The sequence below is a fragment of the Anopheles funestus genome, chromosome 3RL (assembly GCF_943734845.2).
Source record: "Anopheles funestus chromosome 3RL, idAnoFuneDA-416_04, whole genome shotgun sequence".
Classification (NCBI taxonomy): Eukaryota; Metazoa; Arthropoda; class Insecta; order Diptera; family Culicidae; genus Anopheles; species Anopheles funestus.
This window is the reverse complement of record NC_064599.1, coordinates 56894502-56920043: the sequence shown is the minus strand read 5'-3', so window position 1 is coordinate 56920043 and position 25542 is coordinate 56894502. Positions and strand designations below refer to the sequence as shown.

The window sequence follows — 25542 nt, the reverse complement described above, 5'->3', positions numbered from 1 at the left end:
ATATGACATATTTCTACTACCTCCTGTATGTAACAAAATTTCACGTTATAACTATATAAGGATACAACGATGTTTATACTTGGTTCATGAGGCTCATAATAAATAACATTTCAATAGTCCCACCAAATGCATTACTGAGCGATGCCACATTTCTTTGCAATTTTTACGTCTTTATCTTTAAAATATTTCTAGCCCTTTTTCAAATCCTGAGTATAAATGTAACAATAATATTGATACATTAGATGAGTATAAAATAAAGTACGTGTTTACAATAGACCATGAAAAATAAGAAAATATTGATTAAGAAAATAAAAATTAAACAAAAAACACGTATCTAACAAAAAGGAAACAAATACAAAAGAATTCAAAGCAAGACAGACTAACTAGGAGGAAAAACATAGGAAAAACACATGAATAATATATTTTAGTGCTTCAAATAAAACATATATTAAGTTTCAAATATTTTATAAGACAAGAGAGTTGCAATGTATCTATACTTTATTCGGGGATTCTACATCCATTAACAAACTTAGTTACTTTGTTTCATAGTGACTAATTTATGTTCGAAATATTATACTGTTCCATCGGTGCTGTAAATGATGGCTTCGATATACGACTCAAGCTTTTCATATTTCTAATGATGAACTTGTTTTTTTTAAACATCTAAACAACCTTGAAACGAGCTTATGGGTAAAGCTCCATCCCGATTCTCTCACCCCGGGTTCCGGGTGAGTTGATTGGTGTGAATTCTTCGCCTGTCAGCAACAAACTCTCACTGAAGCATTAACAAAAAAACAATCTTCAATAGTTCATTATCATAAATTCTACCACACATGTCAGAAGACCTACCTGCAGCATATCTTAAGCGTAAAGGTGTAAATATGGCCACGCTGCCGTACACGTGGGCTGGGAACAAGAAGCTGGTTCTTCGCCATTATTAAGATAACATGGCGACGGTGGCGTCGTGACGATACAACACGTTCCTAACGTACATGGGACAACGCTGATACCAGTTTCAGAGAAGGTTCCCATCGAAAGCCGTTGCAGCAAGCAGTTGGATTTAATCGGCAAGCAGCAGTAAACAACGGTACGATCGTGAGTTTGGAACACACGGCATAATCACTGTCTCGTACCTTTTATTTTTTTTGGTGGATGAATCAAAAGCAAAGAAGCAACAAAAAATACAGCAAACACTCACACACATCATCGACTATTTCTAATTCAATCTCAAACGGCACACGGCAACAACAACCGTCTTTCACTACAACGGTCACGAAAGCGCCGTTCAGACAGGGAAGCAGACGTGAAACCGTAGTAGCTGCAGGTAGAGATCGCTGCATACATACGCAAATGCTACTACCCCGCACCAGGCGTGCCGTCTCCGCGCCATGTGGATGCTGCCAACACAGGGGCATGACTGTTGGGTGTCATACGAGGTGGTATGTGGTATGATTACTGGATCACCTTGGTTTGGATAGAAAATGAATGAATAGAAAAAAAAGGAGGAAAACCGTTGCCAACTCTCCCTTTCTTGCTTTCCATCGCAACATGTTGCGTTTCTGCGATGCACAGTTGTTACATGGAAGCGTACGAAACTTTCGAACGCCGCTCGATCCCGATCAGTTGATGCCAGCACAGAACTATATTGCAACATTTTACGACAACCAAATAGACGACCCGATCGAACACGAACAACCGTGGGTAACCGAACAAAATAAAACAATACAAAAGGTGCCATTTTGTTTTGTTTCTTTCTCTAAAATAGTCTTTATTTTTGTCTTCTTTCCAATTTTCTGCTAACAACAGTCGTCTCTTTTACATGGAATGGGTGGGTTTGTGTGGGTGTGTAGAAGAAGAAAGGCTTTTTTTGTTGTTAAATATGCATTCAAACTAGCTTTGACATCATTTTGTCGTTCAATTCAAAGTTGTAATTCGTTCGATTGTTTTTTTTCCTTGTCAAATTCGCCAAATCTTGAACCCGTTCAAATGCGTAGGGACTCCACAAACATTGAACCTGAAACGTAAGGGTTTTGGAAAGAGGGCTTTCTTCCATTCCGCGCACAAACAAGAAACCGCTTATACGGCACAGAAATCACCTTAAACAACTAGCGTCTACACAGTATTTACATATTAATCGAGTCGAGAAGGTTTTGGAGATTAAGCAGGAAAAAGGGGTGGGAGGTGGGTAGGTATTAGGGAGAAGTAAGTACCGTAAGCTGAGGCAGCAAAATGTAAAACAAAAAAAATATAAACAGGACAAGGTAATAACGAATGGAGTGACCAAATTCCGCTTTAGGCAGGGGTGCCATTTTGTGACCCCTGGAAGAGTTTGTTGCGTGTTCAATCATCTCGTTGTTATGATTTGTTGCTTTGTTTTCTTCTCTGTAAAGGAGGTCTCACTGTTCATCACGAATACCGTGGTGGGTGTTGGGGTTTTTTTTTTTGTTAGTCTGTCTGACTACTCGGATGTACAATAGCAAGGGTTACATACGTTGTCGTTTTACCGCGTTGTGTCTGTTTGTGTGTGTGTGTGTTTTTTGTCGTGGGTAGAATGGACGGTTTTTTGCATTTTTTTGTTATTTTGTTTGATTATTCAATTAATTTTTTTAATTTTTCATTTGTGTTGTATTAAATTAAGTTATAAACGACAAAAAATACATAATTGTAATATCCACAGCATTCGTTGTTTTCTTTCTACTCTTCTTTATGCGTGATTTTTTTTGTTGTGTATTCCATCATGTAAGAGGAATTACATCTCCGCTCCCGGATGATGCGGTATTGCATAGTAGTCTCGTGGATGGCCATCGGTAATGTTTACAGCGGCTACGAGGCGCGAGACTAGACATTGAGGAGAGTACCAGGTAGGGGTTGAAGAGTCGCTTTAGTCCTAACCGGTAGCTCCCCGGGGGCGGAGGATATTCGATTGGAGCAATGCACCAAAGATGAGATGGATGCAATTGCTTTGAATGACCAAGAACTGGCTGCAGTTCCTCATGTCATAACGTGAAAAATCGAAAATAGGAAAAAAATAGCTAGCTCTCTATGGACATGAAATCCAGAAAGATGCTAAAAATTCCTATCCACGATCGCTATCCTCCTAAGAGAACGCGTCGGGAAAGGTATAGGAAATGATAAAAGGGAAGAACGTCACTACTAAGTCAAGGTGCGATAACTTAGAAGAAGCCATCACCGGTTGGATCGTTTACCCACGGGTAGTTGTTGGGGCAGCGGACACAAGTCTGCAGATTGATCGTTTCCCCGGGCACCTCCTTGGAGGTGAGCTTGCAGGAATGTGGTACCCAACAGGCAGGCTGTCCCTCAACGACGCACTTCTCCCTCCATGGTTCGAAGTTCTTGACCTCGTTGGTCGTTCTCGGGTTCTGGATCCACTGGATGACTTGGGTCATGGTGACGAAGTACACGTCATTGTGGTTCGAGAGCACTTCGTCAATCCAGTACAGGAATGCGTCCAGGAACTCTGGGTTATTCTTCAACCAGGCAGCGTGGAAGTACAGACCAAGCGGTGCACGGTTCTGGTCGTAGTGCCGGTCGAAGTTGTGGTTGAGGAAGTTGTAGAACTGATCACCGGTGAGAATGTTCGAGCAGGAGTCGACCATGGCGCAACCGGGCAGGTACTCGTCGTTGGTCGGATCCTCCCGGCGGTCGAGCTCGTTCATCACCATCTCCCAGACGGCGTGCGAGCGGGTCGGGCAGCTCTGCAAATTACCGTGGCACCGGTGCGGCATGCGGAAGTACATCGTGTACGGCCAGAGCGGTGGGTTCGAGAGCGGGGCAGTGATGGTGGAGTCGTACAGGAACGCTTGCTCCTCCATCATGGTGAACTGGTTGTTGCCTCCGACACGTAGGTACGGTGCACGCACACCAACCACCGAGTTGTCCGTAATGTTGGCGTACTTCTCAATGATGATTCTCATGCCGGCCATCTCCTTCGCCCAGTCGTCGACGGTCGCGTTAGACCAGAAGCGTTCTTCATCGTTGTGTCTGTTGCGAAACGAAACGGTGAAGAAAAACATGGTGGTCCCACGGATGATGGATAAGACGTAAGCCTTTTTCGCAATATGCAAACAACATGGAAAATGCAGCAACCAAAAAACAAGGCGATCTCTTCTTGGTGATATCGCACCCCAAAGTACTTACGTGATAGAGTGAACCGCAATTTCGTGACCCTTGCGGTGGGTTTCCTGCACAGCCGAGTAGTTGGTGTACTTATGGGAGACAAAGTACGTCGCCTTGATGTCGCAACCGTTCGGGTTCTTGCGCTTGCCGTTGAAGATCTCCTTGTACAGATCGATGTTGTTGTTGTTGATCGCGTCGTCGAAGGTGATGGTGATCATCATCGGCACATCCTTGGCTGGCAGACTGCCGGGGATGGTGGTACCATCCTCGGAGCAGAAGCAATCCGGCAGCTGGCACACGGACTCATCGCATGGTGGCGCACGGTTCGGATCATTTTCGATATCTAAATGACAAGAAATAAGTACACATAAGTACTGTGACGTCCATAGCCCAGCGATCTCTCTTCCAGCGCCATTAAACACATCTTGAGCATGAGCATGATTGATAGTTGGTGGACCCGGACATTGTATGTGCGAGATTTTCAAGGTTTGCAACCACTGTACCATGGATGGATGGTGGAGAGACACAACAACGTGCAACGAACAACATCAAGACCGTGAACATTGCATTTCCACTTAGGACTTGCGGCTTGATAGCGATCGTCGCACTACACCTGCCAAGTGCTTGTTCGTTTTTGTTATGAAACAAAGGAAACATGTTGACCGTCACGAGAAACCGACACCGACGTTAAACTTCATGTATGCAGTTGGGAAAGTATGAACTTGTCCGTAAGGTTGTCCCGACCGGTCAAACGTATTTGGTTTCCTTTCAGACGTCTATCACAGGAATCTATTATGCTTGTTTTGTTTCCCCTAAGGTACTTCAGTTTTTTTTCTCAATTTGGCAGGAATGAAATAAAGTAAAAACATGATGAAGCGAAAACAAAACCCCCGACCGAAATCGTTTCGTGAACAACGGCAGCTAACAAACCTGATAAGCAAAACAAAACAGCTTGGTTGCTAAGCTACTTCAGGGGCTTTACGGGATCGAAAATCCAGTTTTCTCAAACGAAATCGAGAGTGAAATTCAATTTACATATCGGCGCAAACACCGCCACCGCACAGCACACCGCCGCAGTATCGAGTGTCCACGCAAGCCACATACACGCGTACACTTTTTCCCCCCCGGGGGGGAGGACGGTACCACACCCGACGCCAGACGCGTGAGGTGTCGGAGAGAAAGATCCGTAAAGATCACGCCGATTTGATAACCGCACAGTTTCGATCGTAGTGAAGTCAGGCAGCGTGTCGAGGGCGAAGGTAAGGCGCGGCAGCAACCCGGTCCTAGTTTTTGTGTGCGTTTCAGGTTTGTGCTGCTCGTTCACTTTCCTTCGGCCCGGCAAACCGGCTCGGGATTATGCGTCCCACTACGCATACGGGAGAAGGTGATATTACGCAAAGCGAAAGTGTGTGCTTACGGTGCTGTGGTTTGAGTTTGATTCGAGGAGAGAGGTTTGCGTAGTTCAGCAGTATCTGCCCTACGCTCGCAATACTACGTGGAAGCGAACTATGGCACAATGGGGGGCGAGGGCATAATGGAGGGTGATGATGTCCGAAAATAAGTCACCTCACACACCAAACTGGCCACCTATAATGAGCCACCGGAAAACCTGTTTGTCAGACACGCTCTCGGCAGGTAAGGTATGACCCGGCTTGGAACGATCACCGATCATTTGCTCGTTTTTGCTCACTCACTAAAGGCGACGACGTGGCCAAAGCAAATATCTTGGGTGTAGCTTTTGAAAAAAAACATCCCCCCATTTGTGTGACGTACGCGGAAGGGAAGGGCTCGGCTACATGCCATGGGGAACCGTGTGCACATTTACACATGCGTACCCATATATGCCGCCCCGAATCACCGCCTAAGTGGCAGCTTACTGTTGACGCTTCCTGATTGCTTCCTGCTTCTTGTATTGCGCACACACAACACACTGGCAAACCGGATCCAGCCTTAATGTTCGTACGGATAGTCGTAGCGGCTATGAACGGACGGGAACGGAGGTTGGGACTTTTTCTACAAAACTCCCTTTTTAGATGCTAGCCTTCGAACTTACATCCACGAGGAATTGATAGAGGTGGAGCAGCTGAAGGACACTACGCATTCGTAAAACATTGGGAGAATGTACGGCTCTTCGGTTCTAGAAGCTTTTACGGCTGTGAGGTGTTCTAAGTCATAAGAGGTTGAAATTGATAAAAGGCTTCAAAGTAAATGATGGAGGCAAAATTTCACGCCCCATTTGCTTAGCAAAAAGCAATGACGGCAGGGCTTTGATTCAATTAAAAGCTATGATCTCACTGAGAGTGCTTCCTGGACATTCGAGATAGTAGAATGGATTTCCTGGAAACAGCTCACAACTTCTTTTTTCTTGTTTCAAACGACCTCATAGGTAATATGTCTGCCTTATACTGGATGTTTAGACATATGCTTTGTGTTTGTTACGGAGGAACTATCTGGATGAACTTTTGAACTGATCCTGTCATGAGAAGATCGACGTCACTATCAACATCATCAAACAACGTATAGATCGATGTAAAAAAGGAACCATGTAGAAAATATCTTGATCCTTTTATACGCAAACACTTTCAACCGTACAGCCCTTCTCGAACTCCTCCGTACATTATAAGCAACGGTGACGTCTTATGTGCCGTGGGCAGTTCACCTACAACCGCCCCAAAAACGGAATGTCTGCACGCGAAAAGCGCATTCTCATGCTTGTTGCGCCGTGTTGTGTATCAAACGGACACCACACAGGGACGGAAATTAATCAACAATGCTCCATTAGAAGTGTCCATTACTGCCGCCAAACAGCGGGGCGACGATAGCGATCGGGTGATGAAAGAATGAAAACGATGTTGCTTTCGGTTGTGTTTTCTTGTTTTTCATTTGTTGTTTTACGAACGAACAACGCGATGCTATTTCAACAATTTACCAGATGGCGTATTTTGTTCGGTATGTCTATGTGGCGCATGGGCACACGAAAAAGCAGGGAAAGCATGTGGTCTAAGCAAATAGCGAATAAATAACGCTATTAGTTGCAGTACGTCCCACGCCACGATATGGACACATTTGGGGGAGGTCTGTGCCGATAGCCTGGCCGTAACCATCGTGTGACGGTTGTTGCACACTTCGATCGCCAAGAATTAAGGGCGTGTGGCGATATTTCAGGGGTTTCACTGGAGCTCGATGTAACCGCAACTTCCTTGCAGTTAGTTTGAATGTTTTTTTCTTCTCCTCTCCATCCCAAGTCATTCGGGTCGATCGTTCTTTAATTTCATTGTGTCTGGCATTTCGGTTTTCGGTGCATGAAATTGAAGTCTCCTTCGTTCCCCATTTCGGTGCGATTGGCGCGCGAGAAAGCTCACGATCCTCGAAACTAGTGACTGCCACGATCGATTACAAACGGTCGCTGAGATGAAGACTAGACGAAAGACCCACCCAACCACCCAGACTTGAGCCGCTGTATCGCTGTACGGTTGCATAAGCCGCACGGTTGAAATCTATGCGGCGAGAGTTGCCCGCCGAGAAAGAGTTGCCAACATGAGGTGGTACACCAGATCGGCGTATAACCTACAAACCCGCTTTAACCGCACTCACACACAGGCGCACGCGCGCGCGCGCGTTCAAATCTCCTGGTTGAGGGGTCCTTCTGCTATCACGAGCAGCTTCAAGCCCAACGAGACACACCGCAAGACATGGTTTTTGGTCCGGTGCGGCAGCCAAAGACCGGTTCGTCGGAGTTGATCCGAGTGACCTAAACACCGGGCACGTCGCCGGAATCTTGTCTGGCTGCACCTTGTCGCCGCGCTATAGCGATTCGCAATTGATAGAGAAATTACACGCGATACACCGGACGAGATACAGAGCCCACAGGGGCGATTTGAATCCTTCGGGTGAAGCTCAGTGAAGTTGGAAGGCTTCGTGTATGGTTTTGAAACAACCTAGACAACGGAAAATTTTGTAGCGCAGAGCATGTTGGTAAGCACATGGTCTAAAATGGAGCATATTATTTGTCTGCTAGTTTACATATTTTGCTGAGTGTAAAAATATGGACGCCAAAAAAAAGATGTCCCCTCCTTCACGAATAGACAACCCAAATCGATGCAAATCCGACATTGGACATTGGATATTGGAAACTAGTTGGACAGCTTGGCAGAGCTCTCCGGACGTTGAAATGTTGAGGTGTTTGGTACGATGCGCAAAAATCTACCAACACCCGTTTCGTATGGTCTAAAATATGCGCACATAATTATCCAAAAACCTTCTCAACCCGAGGCCCGTGGAGAAGAATAAGAAGAGATCTTAAAATAGGCTTAAGACTTCCACTACTGCAAGAAGCCTTTTTGTTCCCAGCGCGTTCAGCGATTGCCTAAAGCGGGCCAGCTTCTTGCGTGACATTGTGCATGGTGGAGATGATGGCTTAAGACGGCGACGATGACGACGGCAAACGATGCGGCCCGGTACCCGGTGTGGCGGCGTAAGCCATTGCGTAAGCTTTTGCAATTCCACCTGCTACTGCTGCTGTTAGGGGCCCCCGGGTTGTTGCTGATGGAGATGTGTGTTTTTGTTGTTGGTTTCGTGTTGCTATTTTTTCGCGTGAGCATCATCATCGTCCGGGAGTGTGCGATTGCATGCATAACCTTTGAGGAGCGTGTTTTTTTTGTTGTTGTTGCTTGTATCTAATATGTACACCACTTCATTTAGTGGATCTCGCCGTCTGCGAATCGTTGCCGATCCGTGCCAATACAAACAATGATATTGGCGAGCTGAACAAAACCAACAATAGTAAATAAATAAATAAAAAAATAACAGCTAACAACCAATGGCTAGCTAATTGCCTCGCGGGCAAAAAGGCTAACACAAGTAAATGGTTCGTACCCAAATGGGGTAGAATCACGCTTACATCCGGCTCCGAAGTAGCCTTTCTCCTTTCACCTTCACCCACGATGTGTTTCCGTGCGTATATTTGTTTTTTTTTCTTTCTTCTCTACATCGATGAAGGTGCAGGATTTGTGCAAAACTCCGCTTACGAGCTGTTACTTGTTTGTGAGGTTTGTGCATTGTGTAGAAATTGGCCCCAAAAAGGCGAACTTACTGCGCCACCAATCAGTACTCGGGCGGAGGTGAAAAAAAACGCACACTCAGAAGCTAAAGTGCATACAAAATGTGAAAGCAGCACACCGAGGGAACCCGACCAGGTCTTAGTCGCAAGCAGTAAGGGTTTATCATTATTGTTATTTTGTAATGTCTGCGTGATGTAAACCACACGAATCGGTGCGGGATCTCACCTAAAAGGAGAAGGCATTTTTTGCGGTTGTTTTTTCTTTTTTGTAAAAGGTCCTTTCATTTTTGTTTCGCGTTTGCTACCTAATATTCGTGTCCGCTTCAGGAGCTCCGGAAAAAGAGAAAGTTTTATCGGTGAAATGGTTTGCCCTAGAGCGAATCCCTTCAAAAGGTGAATTTTTGAGATAGACGAGATCTAAAAATAGCCATCAAGATGATTTCAAGATGATCTCCAAAAATTGATGTCTAAGTCTCGTGAGAGTCCGACAAGTTGGCAAAACGACATCCCAACAACTTTGCTGGTTATAGCAAGGTCAGTCTGGGTGAGATGTGGAAATATTTGGTGAAGATTTTTGGTACAGGTCTGAAATAGGCATTCAACGATCCTGCTGTGCAGATCCGTACAACGGCCAATGCTGTACGTCGCACGACCCCTGGTTAACAGATTATTGTTTTTTTTTTCTATTTCTCTCCTTCTGTACTACTACTGCATGTGGTGTGTCTATCTGGGTCCGTCAGTTCTCCCTCAAGGACGTCCAGGTGGGTTTCAGAGCGTCTGCAAACGAAAACCGATCACCGGGCACGTGTATGTTTGTATGTATGTGCACGTTCCGTTTGGAATGTGATCTTTCCATATTCCGGGCGGGAGAGTTGCAAGTAAGGTAGAGATATGGAGAGAGAACGAGCGAGCGAGAGAAGTGGTTTTTAGCACCATTTTTCGTAACAACTCGATTAGTTGGAATTTGGCTTCTTCTTTTTCTTTTTGCTTTTCACATTTATTTAAAGGAATCCAGTTTCGCTGCCACGCCTCGGCGCGGATTGTCGAGGATTATGCAAATTCCTCGGATCGATCGTACTGCATTGTTGTGCCATGCGGTGAGGATGCCGCTGCTGCTGGTTATGGATATGAATTTTAAACGGGCGTGATCTATGGCAAGGCCTCCACCGGTCGAAAAGGTTTGTGGTTAATTTTGGCGCATAACATTTAGGAAATTCGATCGGTTGTGAAACTCCTAACATCATCCACTCTCACTCGCGGAGAGCTAGGAGACATGGGAGCAGTATGCATGGTGGGACTTACCGCAAGAGTTCTCGTCCGAGCCGTCGGAGCAGTCCTTCTCGCCGTTGCAGAAGAGTCCGCGCTCGATACAGTTACCGTCACCGCAGGCGAGGAACCCGTCCTGGCAGAGCGGTTCGTCCGTGATCAGCAGTGGCTTAACCTTGCGCTCCTTGTTCTTGAATTTACAGTTCTTTACCGCATCCTTCCAGTCGCAGGTTTGCTTCTCGATGTCGAAATACAAACCGGCCGGGCAACGGATAGCTTGCAAACCCTATTGAAAGCGCGTAGAAAAATATGAAAAGGGAAAATAAATTAATTTAAAAACAAATACAAAAAGACAAAGCTAAACAACAACTAAAAAATGCATGGTGCACTACTTACCGACGATGTGCACTGGATGACGTCGCGGCAGTTATCGCCTTCGCCCGCTACCAGCCGGAACCATTCACCGGCATCTTTGTCTTTGCAAAGCTCTTTTTCGAATGACTCTTCCTTCTTGGTGGTTTCTTCCGCCTGTCGCTTGATTCGCACTTCGGCCGTGGCTAAGTGTAAGAAGAGTGAGGAAAAAGGCACATCAAATTAACATCAAATCAAACTTATTCTCGCGGCAGAGTAATAAGAGATGAACGCAAATAAGATGCAGCGAAGGTCGGAACGGTTACACTTCGAAAGCCACAGTGTGCACTTTTGGTTCGAATTGCTCGAGTTCAGTTTTGTTCTATGGACCGGAACGGAAGGGTAACGTGCCGCGGAGGGAAAAGGGGAAGGGGGAAATTGGGTGAACAGTTAGTCGGCAATTTGGCACAGGCACATTACGTTCATGAATGGTGTTACCAATTTGACCTAGTGCCCGTTTCACAGGGTGATACGGATCGCCGCAAAGAAGAATCATCTCAGTTCAGTGTTTCTGTGTCGTTTTTTTTGAATATTTTTTTCCGCCGGCTTCGAGTTGGGTAATCAATGTCTGACTAAGCTTGAACGGTTCACAGCGTGAAGATCTTCACTAGTTTCGAGATAGTATTTACCGACATGATTAAAGTTCGCGTTCAGCTTTGCCAAGGGGTACATTAATTGACTCACTTGCGCTTCAAGTCTCACGGTTGAAGCACTTGCTTAAGTATCGTTTGAAGACACTTGAACCTTGACCTCCCCGGCAGGGACACGAGTGATCGATCGCAAAGCCATCGAGTGCAAAGGCATAACACTGATGCAGTAAAGCTGAAGAGGGAAAGCTACGAACCCAGGTTCGGTAGAAAGACTTCAACGCTATGGAAGCGAGGTAAACTTTCGCTTCTACCCCGCTGTGTCGATCGATGTAATCGATCTCGTGATGAGTGTGTTAAATTACTGATTCGGGTCAGGGAAATGATACAGCAACGGCTTTATGTACTTAAATCCCATCATTACACGAAAGATCGTACCACTTTAAGCGTTACGCTTCCACCTTTACCATTTTGCACGAACATTACGGCTTAAGCCCGCAATAAAGTTTTTGGCACTCCTTAACATAAAAGAACCATTATTGGGAAAGCTTCTCGGTTGCAATCGTCACCTTTTACAAACTTCCAAACGACAACCCGGGCACGATCGAGCACGTTTTGCGCCGAGTCGGATCGTACCGCCAGATGCAGCAGGTGCAATTGTTGCCAGGCTAGATTTCGATACCGATTGGGGTTGGGGCAAAAGAAGGCACACACAGAGTCACAAAGAATGCATCTGCGCCAAACGTATCGGTTTGCCCTATAACGGGCCCGCTAATGTACCGTGTACCGAGCAATCGGTTCGTGATCGTGAGCCCATCGCCCAACAATCTAGAAGGGGATAGGAAAAAGAAAGAAACCTCATCCCATCACATAGACACTTCCAGCCCCTGGGGGTTGACATTTGATGCGGCACCCAAAACTGTTGCGAAAGATCGCCTGCCAGCATGCGATGGATCATTTTCCATACCAGCATTATGTCTACCGGCTCGGCTTCTTTCATCTGGTGGCTGGCAAAACGCCACACCACGATCGTGTCGAAGCAGATTGGGTTGAAGTTCATTTATTTGATCTGATCCTCTCCGGTCCACATCAGGGCTCTTGCTCGCGTCTGGTTTTGACTTTCATCGCTGATGATCAAGACAGCAGATTCAGCTAATGAACCGAAAACAGCCACGCAATCGCAATTGTTTTCTGCGCATTTGTTGGAGCGTTTTGACGTGAGGGCGATCGTAATGGAAGGAAATGAAAAAAAAGCAAGATTGGTTTCGAGTGCGTAGTATTAGTGCGCTCTCCACACTCAAGGAAGCATCATGTTGGAAAGCAAATTATTAATAAAAAAAAAGAAGCAAAAAAAATAATATCACTCCGATTGCAACCACAACCATCGGTTTCGCGTCTTTCGAGCAAATGCGGAAAGGCCGCACCGGTTCGGTTCAATCTCACCGAGTGATTCGATCGTATTGCATAAGTCACCCCCTTCGGCAGTTAGCAGGCGGCTTACCGGCGGAAACAACAAATCAACCTTACCCCGGGTAACCGCGGTGGAAAGGATGTGTAATGGCAAAATAAGTAACCCGCACCCATAATTGCTGACACGGTATGGTTGCGGCCCAAGCTTCATTACCGACGGCAGGAATGGCAAAGTGTGTGCGTACACTTCGATTTTTACACGCGGAGAGAAAAAAAATACTCATCCGTGCGTGGGGATATCGCTTCAAACCGAAAGTGGAAGGTAAATGTACGTCATATTTTTTTGTTGTTGTTTAACACAACTTGCATAAAGGGGAAAAAAGGAAACGCACAATAAATTTGTGAATTTTATCCACGAAAAAAAAAAGCCAATTAAAAGTGAGTTACTTTTGCGCATGTATTTTCATGCCAAATAGCTTACGAATCCACTTCACTTTTTTAATGCACTTAAAGTTTTCAACAATTGCTTTGTTACTTGATGTGATGATAATACCTTCAGAATGGAACTAAAAGTCAGTTCAATACGCCATGGAAACAAAGATAGTGTAAAAAATAATTTTTGTTTAAGCTCATTGTTTTTTTGTTTGTTTTTAAAATGTGTCCGCAGTAGTTTTAGTTATATTGTTACATTAAGTTTTAAAAATTTACGACGCACTTAAAACGATTCACATAAGCCAGTAGAGCATGACGCTTAATTTATTTACGTACATTTAATGAAAATTTTATCAACGATCCAGTTACATTATTTAAAAGAATATTTATTCCACTTATTTATTCCATTTATTTATCGGAAACATGTGATTAAAAAACTTTTTTAAACCGAAGTACAATTTTAGAACAAAATTATACAACAATTTCGTTACCCGTTAATTTTAAGACAGGGATCATTCGTCAAAGTCTTCAAAGGTGTAATTATGGTACTTTTAAACAATTTTAAATTTGTTCAATAATCATGGAAGCTTTAACTATTTGATATCTTTACATGGAACAGTTCACAAACTTGCAAAAATATGCAGAAAAAAGTATAGAATATATTTCATATTTGTATAATTTTTTTATCAATCCCCTTAAGTTTTGTTTAAAACAAAAACTGATCGCATAGTTCTGTTCGCGAAAGCAGTGTTTTGAATTAATCAAAACAAACATTGAATGTACCTATTTCTGCTAACACCGTTAAGAAAAATTACAACCGACATAATAACCAACCCATTTAAGCTGGAAGGATGACATTTTGTCCTAGCAATTATTATTCGAAAACATAAAAATCTGCATTTAAATTTTGATATTTTTTTCCTCCATTTCAGTTTAAACTTGGTTTCAATTTCCACTCGGAAAGGAAAGGAAAAATGCCACAGGAGAAAGAGATGCCGACCCCCTTGTGAGTGTGTCTGTAAATTGGCTTGCATTATGCGCTGACGGAACAGGTTTTCCCGCGCGACCCCAGGATCACACCGGATCTTGCTCCGTGTGGCCTGTTTTGGCTGGTTGGCAGGCTGCACTATCACGTAATACCTGAAGAAAGAAAGCCGGTGCCGAACGAGCCTGTTCGACCCGGTTCCGGACGCAAAACCAATGTAAAGTTGGAAGTGAAAAACAGAAGAAAAAAAAACACACACACAAACCAGGGTGTCAGCGATGTGACGTGGTGACGTTTTGGTGCGCAATTCATCCGAATGGGCAGGCAACCCCGATATGCTGATTGTATAATGTTATCTCCAGCGTGGTTCACCCGATCACCAGCGGGTCTCCCATATCCGGTAGTGGGAAACATGGTGCTGTGTGTGTGGTAATCGAACCTGATCGAACGATCCTTTCCCAGCAGCGGATCCGTTGCGGAAGTGTAAACGAGCGTTCGTTAGCGCAATTAGGACATTCCAGCAACAGCGTGCGGAATGTTAAGCCCTTTTTGCTTGCACACACGTGAAGAAGCACACAACGATCGGAGTGAGAAACTGCCAAACTCCCACGCAAAATGACACACTAAACCCTTGTGCGTTTACCGACTAACGATCGATTGTTGTGCAGCGGACGCTAATGCTTGTGCTAGATGCGTGAAAAACCATCCACAGGCAAAACGACAGGGTGGCAAATTTTGTGAAAGGTTGGCCCCAAAAGCGATCAGCGCCACAGCATAATGATTTACCCGATCGCATCGCTCTCTTCGGTGCGACGGTTGAACGGCTGAACTTTACGTGTGACACAGAAACTGGTTCTGCATGCAGTTTTTGCTAAACCGTTGCATCGAACGCAACGTATGTACACACTTTCGACGGTTGGTGCAAACAAACAAAAAAGAAAATGGAAGAGGAAAATGAAAACGCCCTCCACCGAAAGGAGCATGAAAAAGAGGCGGAAGCTCATTTCCCACCACCCCCAAATTCCAATGCCCAAAAAGGCATAGAAGGGACCGACGATGGTGATGATGATGATGTCAGCCGTTCTGCACCAACGAATGACTTCAGTTCTTTGGCTAATGGTTCGCTAAAGGGGAAACGTAAGACTAGACGACTTACCTGTGGCCACCGTCAGTGCGAGGATGCCAATTAAGGCCAGCAACTTCACCATGTTGACGTACACTTTCGCTGCACTGCTGCTATTTCGTTGCCGAGGATAACACACTCTCAATCTCGCTACCGATTGCGCTAACTCCTCACCCGGTGTTTCGTACCGTTTACTTAGCGCTTACACTACAAACTTCCCGACAAATCTCCAAAAAAAACCAATGTCCTGTCGGGCCAGGGCAACGCTTGTGCTCGCTGGCTGGTGGAATAAAAAAAAAAAGCCCCAACACACTGTACTAAAGCACACACTGTTTGTCTTTCTGTTCGGCGCCTGTCTCGTGTTCAGAAGGTTTTATAGGTAGCAGCAGCAGCAGTAATGAAAAGAAACCTCCGCCGACTGGGACCGTGGTGGAGACACTGATTTAACGCTGCGACAGTCGCGCAGCTTTGCAGCTCGGTCGATCGGTCGCTTTCCTTCGAAACGGGCACGCACAGACCGTTCTTCGGGTGGCAGGGTTTTAGGGGAATGGTTGTGTGTTTTTTGCCGCGGTTGCTTTGCTAGCTGGAGAGGGGAGGGCTACACGCGAGTGACGAACGAACTCACACCCAAATGTACCGACACACACGCGCATACGGTACGATCGTCGCCAAAAAGTCGGTTGAAGCTCGAAGCAACAATGCACTCCCGGCTCCACGTTTGACGACGAGGTCGGTTGGTGACTTGGTGTGGAACAAGCGACGAACCACTCAGTAGCGAGAATTGTGCTTTTTTGAAGGGGGAACCATAGGCTGCGAAGAGAGTGAGATCGTGCTGGAACTCATACACCGCTATCGGATGGGGAAATTCAATTCGACGGAAGCTTTTATTTCGTTGCCACTGTGGCCGCTCACGGGCCTTAAGCTCATCTCACCTTTCGGTATACATTCGCCTGAATCGAAACCGTGACGACCGTGAAATGATTGTACAGTGTGCTGTTGTTGCGAGGAAAGGGATGAGGGATTTGAGACATTTGGACGTTCCTTTCAATTGTCGATTGTTTAACGCTGCATGATCATATTTGCAACCGATTAATTGTAGCAACGGTAACTGGAATTACACACAACGCACTGAACAGGATCATATGATCCAGTGGCAATGTATCCAGTGGTGTCATTTTTTAAACCTTTATTGATTGCATTGGTTGTCTTTCTTAATTAGAGCACATTATGCAGTGCAATGGTGAAGTCGCTCGATCGGTACGAAATCCCATCTTGACTGATCTCCCGTAACCAGGACTGACTATTCAGGTATACGTATCAATTAAGTAAAAACTTTTTGAATGGCAACCCAGAATAAGAAACACTGGAAGGTGTAAAACTTGAGAGATACTAAGAATTTCTCTTCTCAAAGTTCCTTTTTTCTACACACACACAATGAGCAGATAAAAACTCCTAAAATTTGTAGTGTTTTAGCACAAGAGCTACTCTCAGATTGCAGTCATCATGTTCTCAGTATTATATGATTCACTATCGAAAATGCTTTAATTAGACAAATTACCTACACGAAGATAGCCAGCTTTAATTCATGGTATCTAAATGTTGACTGTCTTATAAGCTCTCCAAATTCTCAAAAATCTTGCATTTAGTTTTGGTTTCAGCGGTACATTTTTTTATTACAGTACCTCAAACACAAAAAAGGCTTTATTTGAGCAACGTTGGAAGTCTTTTATGAGGAGGATCCTTAAACATAAGCTCATAAGGTTATAATAACGAGTCTAGCTCATATCGGAAAGATTATTGCTCAGAATATTGAAAAGAACTAAATTCTTATTTTTGAGCAGCAGTTTGTTTGAAGATCTTAATCCAATAATTTGGACTTCTAGCTTATATTTTGGGGACCATGCACAAAATAGCCATTGGTTACTGGAGTTATTATTTCTACATAAAATTATTCTGCCCGCACCGCACTCAAACGTAACAAGTATAAATCATTACTTATTTAAAGATCCCGTAAGAGCTAGCGTAACAATTTAACAGGACAGCATAAATATACTGTCAGTCGAACTTAAACATTCACAAGTCAGTAATCTATTGGCAACCATAACCCCGGTATAAATTGTACATCGATTTCGAGGAACATGCGGAACGGATGCGACTTCACCTTACTCAAATCACACCGTGAGGGAGCATTGCAATACGGCATGGATTAAGAATTCCAAGCCGTTCCTCGTTTGGGAGTGGGCAAACAGTTGCGCGGGTGGTTGAGACGCGTGGGTGATGGGGAAGGAATTTGAATATGAAATTACCATTCCCATCCCTAGCTGGCTAAGGGTAAGTGTATGACCGCGGTGCATTGAGCATCGCACGTTGTAAGGGGGCAGCAGCACTGTGTGACATGTGACGATTGAGCTACGATGACATTTTCCCTTCTGGCAGCAGGCTAAGCGGTGAACCCGGGAAAGGTTTAATGTGCGCCAATGCACTTGTACATGCACCGAGTGTATGCGCATATGCAATGGTTAATGAAGCTGTTTTTTTTTTGTTTGTTTCTTTTACTTTTGCTCAACGGCAAATGAGTGGAAATGTTAATCATTAATGACGGAAACATTGTGTTGGTGGTTGGTGAGGAGCTTTAGTATGATGTACGTCGTTTCTCGTGAACCCTGCCTGAGCAAGTTATCTTACCGTTAGACCGTGGGACTGTCAGGTGAAAAATGCTCTACAGAAATATAGTTAAAGGAGGAGCTTAGTGTGGTTAGGGTTTGTTTCTTTAATAGTCTTTATCAAGCTCTACTCTGAAAGCTTGCTATCTGTGACTTGTTGATTCTAGTCTAGGTATAGATTGGTTTGTAGCCTCCAACTTCTTTATTAAATAACAAGATTATGGAATCATTTATTGACCTGTTATGAAGATTTTCTTATATATTACTGTACATGTATGATATTAACTAAAATTGCCCAAAAAGTATCCTTTAATCACACAAAATTCAAAAATTACTTCAGTACAATAAAGCTCGGATGAAGCAGAATTCCATCCTTGGTATTTCCATGGTGGAAAGTGAAAATCCCTCCAAGAGATGAACCATTCTTCAGTTTTTTTTTGAAGCCATCTCACGTCCATTTGTTCACTAGCAGTTTTTGTGTGAGTTCAAAGCACTCAAAGCCCGCTTTACAAGAATGATTCTCATGGACTTGTGTGGATTTGTGAAGGCAAGTGGAAAAACCGGCCACCGAACGTTCGCTTTTATTTTACACCATTTTTTTGTCGAACAAACCGTGTGCTCCATTTTAGGTAAGCCTGTTACACTGACCTTCATTGGAACCCGGATCTCGTTCGACAGGTTTATCCTTTCTTTTTCTGTTTTTAGGGGGTTTTGTTGTTCCATCGGTTCAGAATCAGGAAGACATTCTCGATCCTCCTGGAAGTTTTACATGGGCGCTACATGGGTAAAGTACATGAAGACACGCACAGCATGGCCCCGACCCTGGCGCCACCGGAGGGAGTGACGAAATGGAAACCCCCCTTCCTCGGTATCGGGCGAAAAATTGACTCACCTTGAAAATATTATCATAATATGCTGGTGTTGCTCTCAATGTCGTCCAAACAGAAGGGAAGAAGAAGGAGGAAACCAATGCCGTTGTCAGTATTTATCACAATCGCCAAGCTCCTGAGCCTTATCGAAGCACAATTGAACCAAGGTGGAACTGATGAGACACAGCAGGTAGTAGACGAGTCTGGCGAGGGCGAGCGTCCCGTGGCGAGTTGGGGTGGGGTAACGAACATGGCGCAAGAGTTCCCGTGATCATAATCGATCGAGAAGGAAAAATCGGTATCGACCCTCCAGTTCCCCTTTCCCATTCCCCGGTGAACTGTACCAGCAAGTTTCCGCGGGGTATCCTTCGAGGAGAGATGCTCCATTTGAAATGCAAATGGCATTTGAAGCGTTTCTACTTCACCTATTCGACCAGCCCGCACGACCAGTGCCTTCGCTGGGGAACATAAATGGTATCACTATGTGCAATAGCAATAAAAACCGGTGGCAAAAGTGTGAAACCGCTTTGGAGTTTATCGTTTTCGGTGTTTTGCCACCAAATTATGCTAATCCGGTCGCGTCTTGATAAAGGAGTTCTTCAGACGCCTCGGACAATATAAATCATTTCTTGTGGATTCTATTTTCGGTGAGGGAACGTTTTTTTTTGTCTTCACTGTTGCTGTCTGTGTTTTGAGCTGTTGGTTTATATTTTTACTAATTTCCAGTAGGTGGGTTTGGCTGGTGATCATAAATAATTTATCGATGGCACCATCGGTAGACAACCAGTGGACTTTAGTGGACGATGCGTTGATAGCTTCGACTGGGTAGGGTCATTTCATGTCATCTCATGTGGAACAGCTTCAGTTCAAGGTTCACGTTGCTGGTCCGGTCGCGTTGGGTCGAAGGTGAAGAAGGAAGCGATTGTGAGGTGCTCACTTTTCGTCTTGTGACGACGGGCCAATGAACCAAAAGTTCATGTTCATTGAAACGAATGAAACAGATAGAAGCAATAGATTTCCACGCATCGCAAGTATTAGGAATGCGATTTGTTTGATGTTTTGTTCCGGGGTGTTAAAGCTTTCACTGCTGAGCTGTTATATTGCAGATGATTTATTTTGTTGTGAGTTTATGAGTAGGTTAGTCGTAACAATAAACAGTCAGGAAAATCGGAAAATGTTGATTCTTATTTTTTAATTACGATTGCTTTGGCACTTTTTCGTAAAGCTATTTCTTCTGCTACTTTTGTGCCACTACAATCTAAAGAGGTCTTGGACTGCTATAACTGGTATTTACCGATAGTAGCATAGAGCGGCCGTTACCGTTGGTGTATGTGACAAACGGCGCCTGTTCAACACGACAGGACCTGGGATGAATTCCATTTTGTACCTTTCCCCCGCAGCAAGAACTGACTATCTAGCTACGTGGTAAAATAAATCTCGTAAGCCAGAAATGGCCGCCATGACCTTAGTGGTAGAAAAGTCAAGAAGAGAAAGAGAGAGTGAGAGAGAGATAGAGAGAGGATAGTTAGTCCTATATATGGGGGTTTGGCTCGGATGAGATTTGCTCGCTCCTGGCATGTAGAATATCCATCTCCGAAAAATGATGAACGATGATGAGATGAACTAATTTTCTTTTTTTTCTGAAATTTTAATCAAATTTATATTTAAATAGTTACAAGTGCTCGCGTCGTTTACTAAATTACTATTAATATTTTTTTAAGATTGTTATGAACTACTAGAAATGTTATAAAATATTTCTGTATCATTTTTATTTCAAAACCTACTTCTAATTCATTGATTAGCAAGGTATATTAGTAATCAAATAAAAAATAAAAAATAATTGAAATTAAAAACATGATGAAAGTAAGGAAATTGAAGCTCTTTATGGAATGAAATCAGAACGGCATAACTTGATATTACTTTTATCGTGAAATAAGGAATAGAAGCAAGACAATTGTTCTAAATGGCTAAAATTTGTTCGAATTCCACCCATAGTGTGGCTGGCTTGCGTTCAAGTTGCATAGCTTCTGTTATGCAAGCGTTCAATTTTCCCACCAACATTCGTCACTTACCAGTGCGAAAATTTTAAATTATTGATTGTATTTCTACAACATTTTACAAGATATTTTAAATTTGTTGGAATAAATCATTAAATAATTAGCAAACTATCCAATCACTCGCCATCGCTACCGAAATACCAACAAACTTGAATAGTCTTTCTCCAAAAGAGTATTTTACTAAGCGAGCCATTGATTGCACATTATTAACTTAACAACGATTAATGTGCGATACTTACTTAGCTCTCGATATGTATGAGGTCTATAGTCATCGGTCGGTCATCATCATAGGTGCTGAATGTTTTATTTATGTTATTACGAAAAGGTTGTATTCTGTGTATTATGTCCGTGTATTTCAAACAAAGTCTCTCAAAACTTCGTCAAGAAAACGATTTCCTAGTGTTTTGTTTTGTTCCATTTATAGAGGATGTTTAATTTCCTCGTTTTATTTTTTACATTGTTTAATAATTCCCTATTTTTTTAAAAGGTGTATCAAATACCTCATAATCTCATAGCTAATTATCTGCGCACAATAAGAAATAAAACATTTTCTGACCTTTCATTGCATACCAAAACTCTAATCAAACTCATCGGATCGGGTTCATGGATTGATCGTAAAACTGATTGCCTAGGAGCGCGAAAGGTTTTACATTACACTTGCCTTGGTGGACTTAAGGCACACCGCTAACAATGTGGCGTATGAATTGATGGCCCACCACAAGGACCTACCACACGGAGCTTCCGGTGCTCGAGTCTAGCGGATCGTGTTTCAATAAATTCCAATTCACCATTATTTACGGCTCACGATAATTGAATCAGATTTCGTCTACTCTTTACGCGGACATAGGCATGCTCGTTTTGCCGCAACCAACGCACGATTAGATCCCTGGGGAGCATTGCTTGTCAGTGCCCTGTCCATGGCAAATGTATGCTTTGAGCGATTTCTTCGCAGGAATTTACAATTCGCTCAGTGCGACCGGCATTACCCACCACGCACACACGTGCGGAGGAAAAGCCGAATTCCCCAAAGGATATACAAACGTTCCATTTCTAGCGTCTGGTTACCGTCCAGACCACGTCGTTTGAGTGAAGCGTTCCCCCCAGAACGGAGCTTTGTCATCGGGCTTATGCGTGCTTCAATTTACATAAAGCCACCCCACTCCTTGTCGCATGTCCGACCGCTTGTTCGCAGCGGTGTGGCAACCTTCCCGAAAAATAACGCGAACTACCTTCGACGGCGTCGCGCTATCATAATGATAGCATCAGTGCGACTTTCCTTTCGGTTAAAGCCATGTTCTACCACGACCTCATCACGTCTTCCGCGACGTCAAGTGAAAGAGCAACGGCGAAATATTAAACACGTAAGGACTATAAAATAGATTTATGTACCGACAGGGCGAATAAATGAACTTTATAACATTATTACGATTATTGGCTACCGGTTGATAGCGGAGCTACATCAACAACGAAGAAGATGATTAAACTGGTTCGTGATGCCGTGTTTTCCTGGCACGGTCTGATCGGAAAAAGCAGGTCGGCGTTGGTTGTGTAGTAAAAATTGAATTTCGCACCATAGGGAGAGGGAGAATGAGAGGAGGTCAGTTTGATGTGCGGTAAGCTTAGCGGAAGGTTTTTTCCCTTCGGCGAACTCAGATTTGACCCACAATCATTCTAGCTGTCAGCAAAGGCTTAGCAGGATTGGAGAGGTTGATAAACTCCTTGGAATCGTTATGGCAGGATAACCTGGTTCGAGATAGGTGCTTGAGCGTAGGGCAGTTGTAGGTCTAGGTTAAGGCAAGCAAACCTGGCGAATCATGCAATCAATAATACTCGCATAATCTCACCTACCATCGCGGTACGACATTAAGCAAAAAAGAAAGTACAAAAGAAGGTCACGGATGTCTTTGTAGCGAAATGAAACAGGGAATTAAGATTACTTCCTTTGCAATACTAATGATTGCCGGATGTTATTAGCTTGCCGTAATCTTGATCTTTAATATTTGTCTTCGGCAGTGTTACCCGCATTTCTTGCAATGGGTATAGACTTTAATGCTTGAATGAAAAATATACGCCGTAACAAGGAGTGACTATCCGACTACGTGGTAGAAATAAGTCGTGATACGACCTGGCCGTTGCTACACAGCAAAAAAATAACAAACTTGTAGTTTTTATTTGTTTTGGCATTTGATTTTTTTTTAAATTGATGCATGTCTAAACTTCATTTTACAGAAACACGTTTTAAGGATCTGGAAATAGTTGTTCAAAGAACAAGTGAAAAGAGTTCAAATGTTACTTAAGTCAGTCCTGATACATCAGTAATAAATATCTACCGCTGTGAAATGTGAATGTGAAGATTATTTTAATGTTTTGCATTTTAGATTTCAAGGCTTCTCCAATAATTATACAATTCCCGCGCCGAATTCGATCGCCTTTCTAAACCATTTGTCTATCGATCGTTCATCGCTAGGTTCTCGCAAACCTGACGATAGACACGCGCTTCTCCAACTGAACGGTGTATACATAGGAAATTTGGTATCTTTTTTGTGGTGGAATAGTTTCGCCCAATTTCTATCATTTGATGTAGATCGTTGTTTCGTTTTGATGAACTTGTAGCTTCAACAAGTATTTTGTTCCTTACGGTTTACAAGGTTTTCAATTCTTCTAGAATTCAAAAGGATACGACATACGTTTTAAAAAGACTACAGATACGTTTTAAAAAGACTACAACGGCTGGAATTGATGAGTTACTGCTCACTAACAAAATATTCCAGAGCACTATTTTGCTAGGATCGGAATCTTTGATCACTGTGAGAACCACTGTACATTATAGTAAACAAATTTGACACTTTTGTACAAGAGATATGCAAAGTGAGTAAGAGTGAGATAGTGAGTTGAAACGTTGTATTGAACGAGTTTCGTTCACTCAGCACGAGGAGTTATAGCGACTCTTTTTTCACTTACTGACTCAATTTTTTTTTTGTATTTAAAGCATTATTTGAGTGAAAAGAAACTTATTTCAACCAACTCGCATTAAAATACATCAATTTATAAAATTTTGCAAAATTATTCAAAAAAAAAAGGTGAAGCCCTATGAAATTTTCAAAATTTTATAATTTGTTAATTTTTTTATTATTTTTTATTCCGTTTATTACATAAAGCATTATTTGAGTGAAAATAAACTTATTTCAACCAATTCGCATTAAAATACATCAATTTATAAAATTTTGCAAAATTATTCAAAAAAAAAGGTGAAGCCCTATGAAATTTTCAAAATTTTATAATTTGTTAATTTTTTTATTATTTTTTATTCCGTTTATTACATAAAGCATTATTTGAGTGAAAATAAACTTATTTCAACCAATTCGCATTAAAATACATCAATTTATCAGCCTTAGGAGCAGTGGCGGATCAAGCTTCTCGGAGGTCCTAAGCGGAATGGTATTTGGGCCCCAAAACTAAAGTATCTATAGTGCATAGATCCACTATGACCGATTGGAGGAAGCGCCAAACATTTCGGAGCCTTTTTAGCCACGGGGCCCTCGGGAAGCATCGTTTTATAGCCACGCCACGCCGTGTACATTAGCACCGGCTAGATCCCAACCAAAACTTCCTCCGCCACACATCGTCACACCAAGGTCCAGGCAAACAAGTGTGAAATGTGAAATGTACGCATTGCAGATGCAGGAAGTAGTACGACCGGGGCCAAAAAGCGGTACCCGAAACATCCGGCCGCCGGGGTGGATTGGCGTATACGTATGGTGCAAAAGCTCACCACCGACTCACATCCGGTGTGTACTTTGGGCTACATTACAACACGCGTCGCTTCGGACTTCCGCCGGTTGTTCGACCGGTGCCGGTGTGAAGTTCCATCGTGCAAACGGCAGACGGTTTTTGTGAAAAATTTTCAATTTCGAACCTAGCCGACTGTCGCGCCACGTTGGACCGTGCCCAAGAACTTTTCGCTCCCAACGGAAGCATTCGTTTTGATTTTACAAAACGAAACAAACAAACCAAAAAATGGTGATGAAACCGACCCGATGGAGAATATATGTGAGTGTGTGTGTGAGGGTATGAAAATTGGAGTTGGAAACTTTTTCTACATGTTCCGATAGCGATGGTTGCGTGTAAATGTAAACAATCGAAGAAGAAATTGCGAAAAAGTGTACTGAATTAATTTCAATTCTTTTCCTTTGATGATGAACACTATTCTGTTGGGATGGTTGAGAAAAATACGATAGCGCATAAAACGACCCATTCTGCTCGATCTGTTTGATTGATGATGTTTACTTGCTAATGCTGAAGAAGCCCTTCGGAAGGCGTTAGAGTTTGGAAACCTTTTTTTCCGCTCATTTTCTTTCAAAATGAATTTGTATGGTGTATGAGATGATGCGGTTGGGTTTCTAGGAAGGAAAAGTTTTTCCCCTCACCAAAAAAGTGACTATTGCAAAGAGTCTGTACGTCTGTCGAAGCTAATCCTAAAGTCTTTCGGTGTTGCTTTTGCAGAAGCGCCTATCGGAGTAATTGGTGAAAACTATCTCTCAAA

At 43.3% G+C, this 25542-nt stretch overlaps 1 protein-coding gene across 1 annotated transcript; it reads right to left on the bottom strand.

Annotated features, from left to right (window-relative positions):
• Positions 1 to 1737: 1737 nt before the first annotated feature.
• Positions 1738 to 15876, bottom strand: LOC125770188 (chitin deacetylase 1). Its single transcript, XM_049439553.1, has 5 exons — positions 15444 to 15876; positions 10859 to 11019; positions 10499 to 10748; positions 4159 to 4480; positions 1738 to 4002 (listed from the first exon to the last, which is right to left on the bottom strand). Exons 1-5 carry the CDS (start codon positions 15493 to 15495, stop codon positions 3174 to 3176), a joined length of 1614 nt encoding a protein of 537 aa, XP_049295510.1. The 5' UTR covers positions 15496 to 15876; the 3' UTR covers positions 1738 to 3173.
• Positions 15877 to 25542: the final 9666 nt, after the last annotated feature.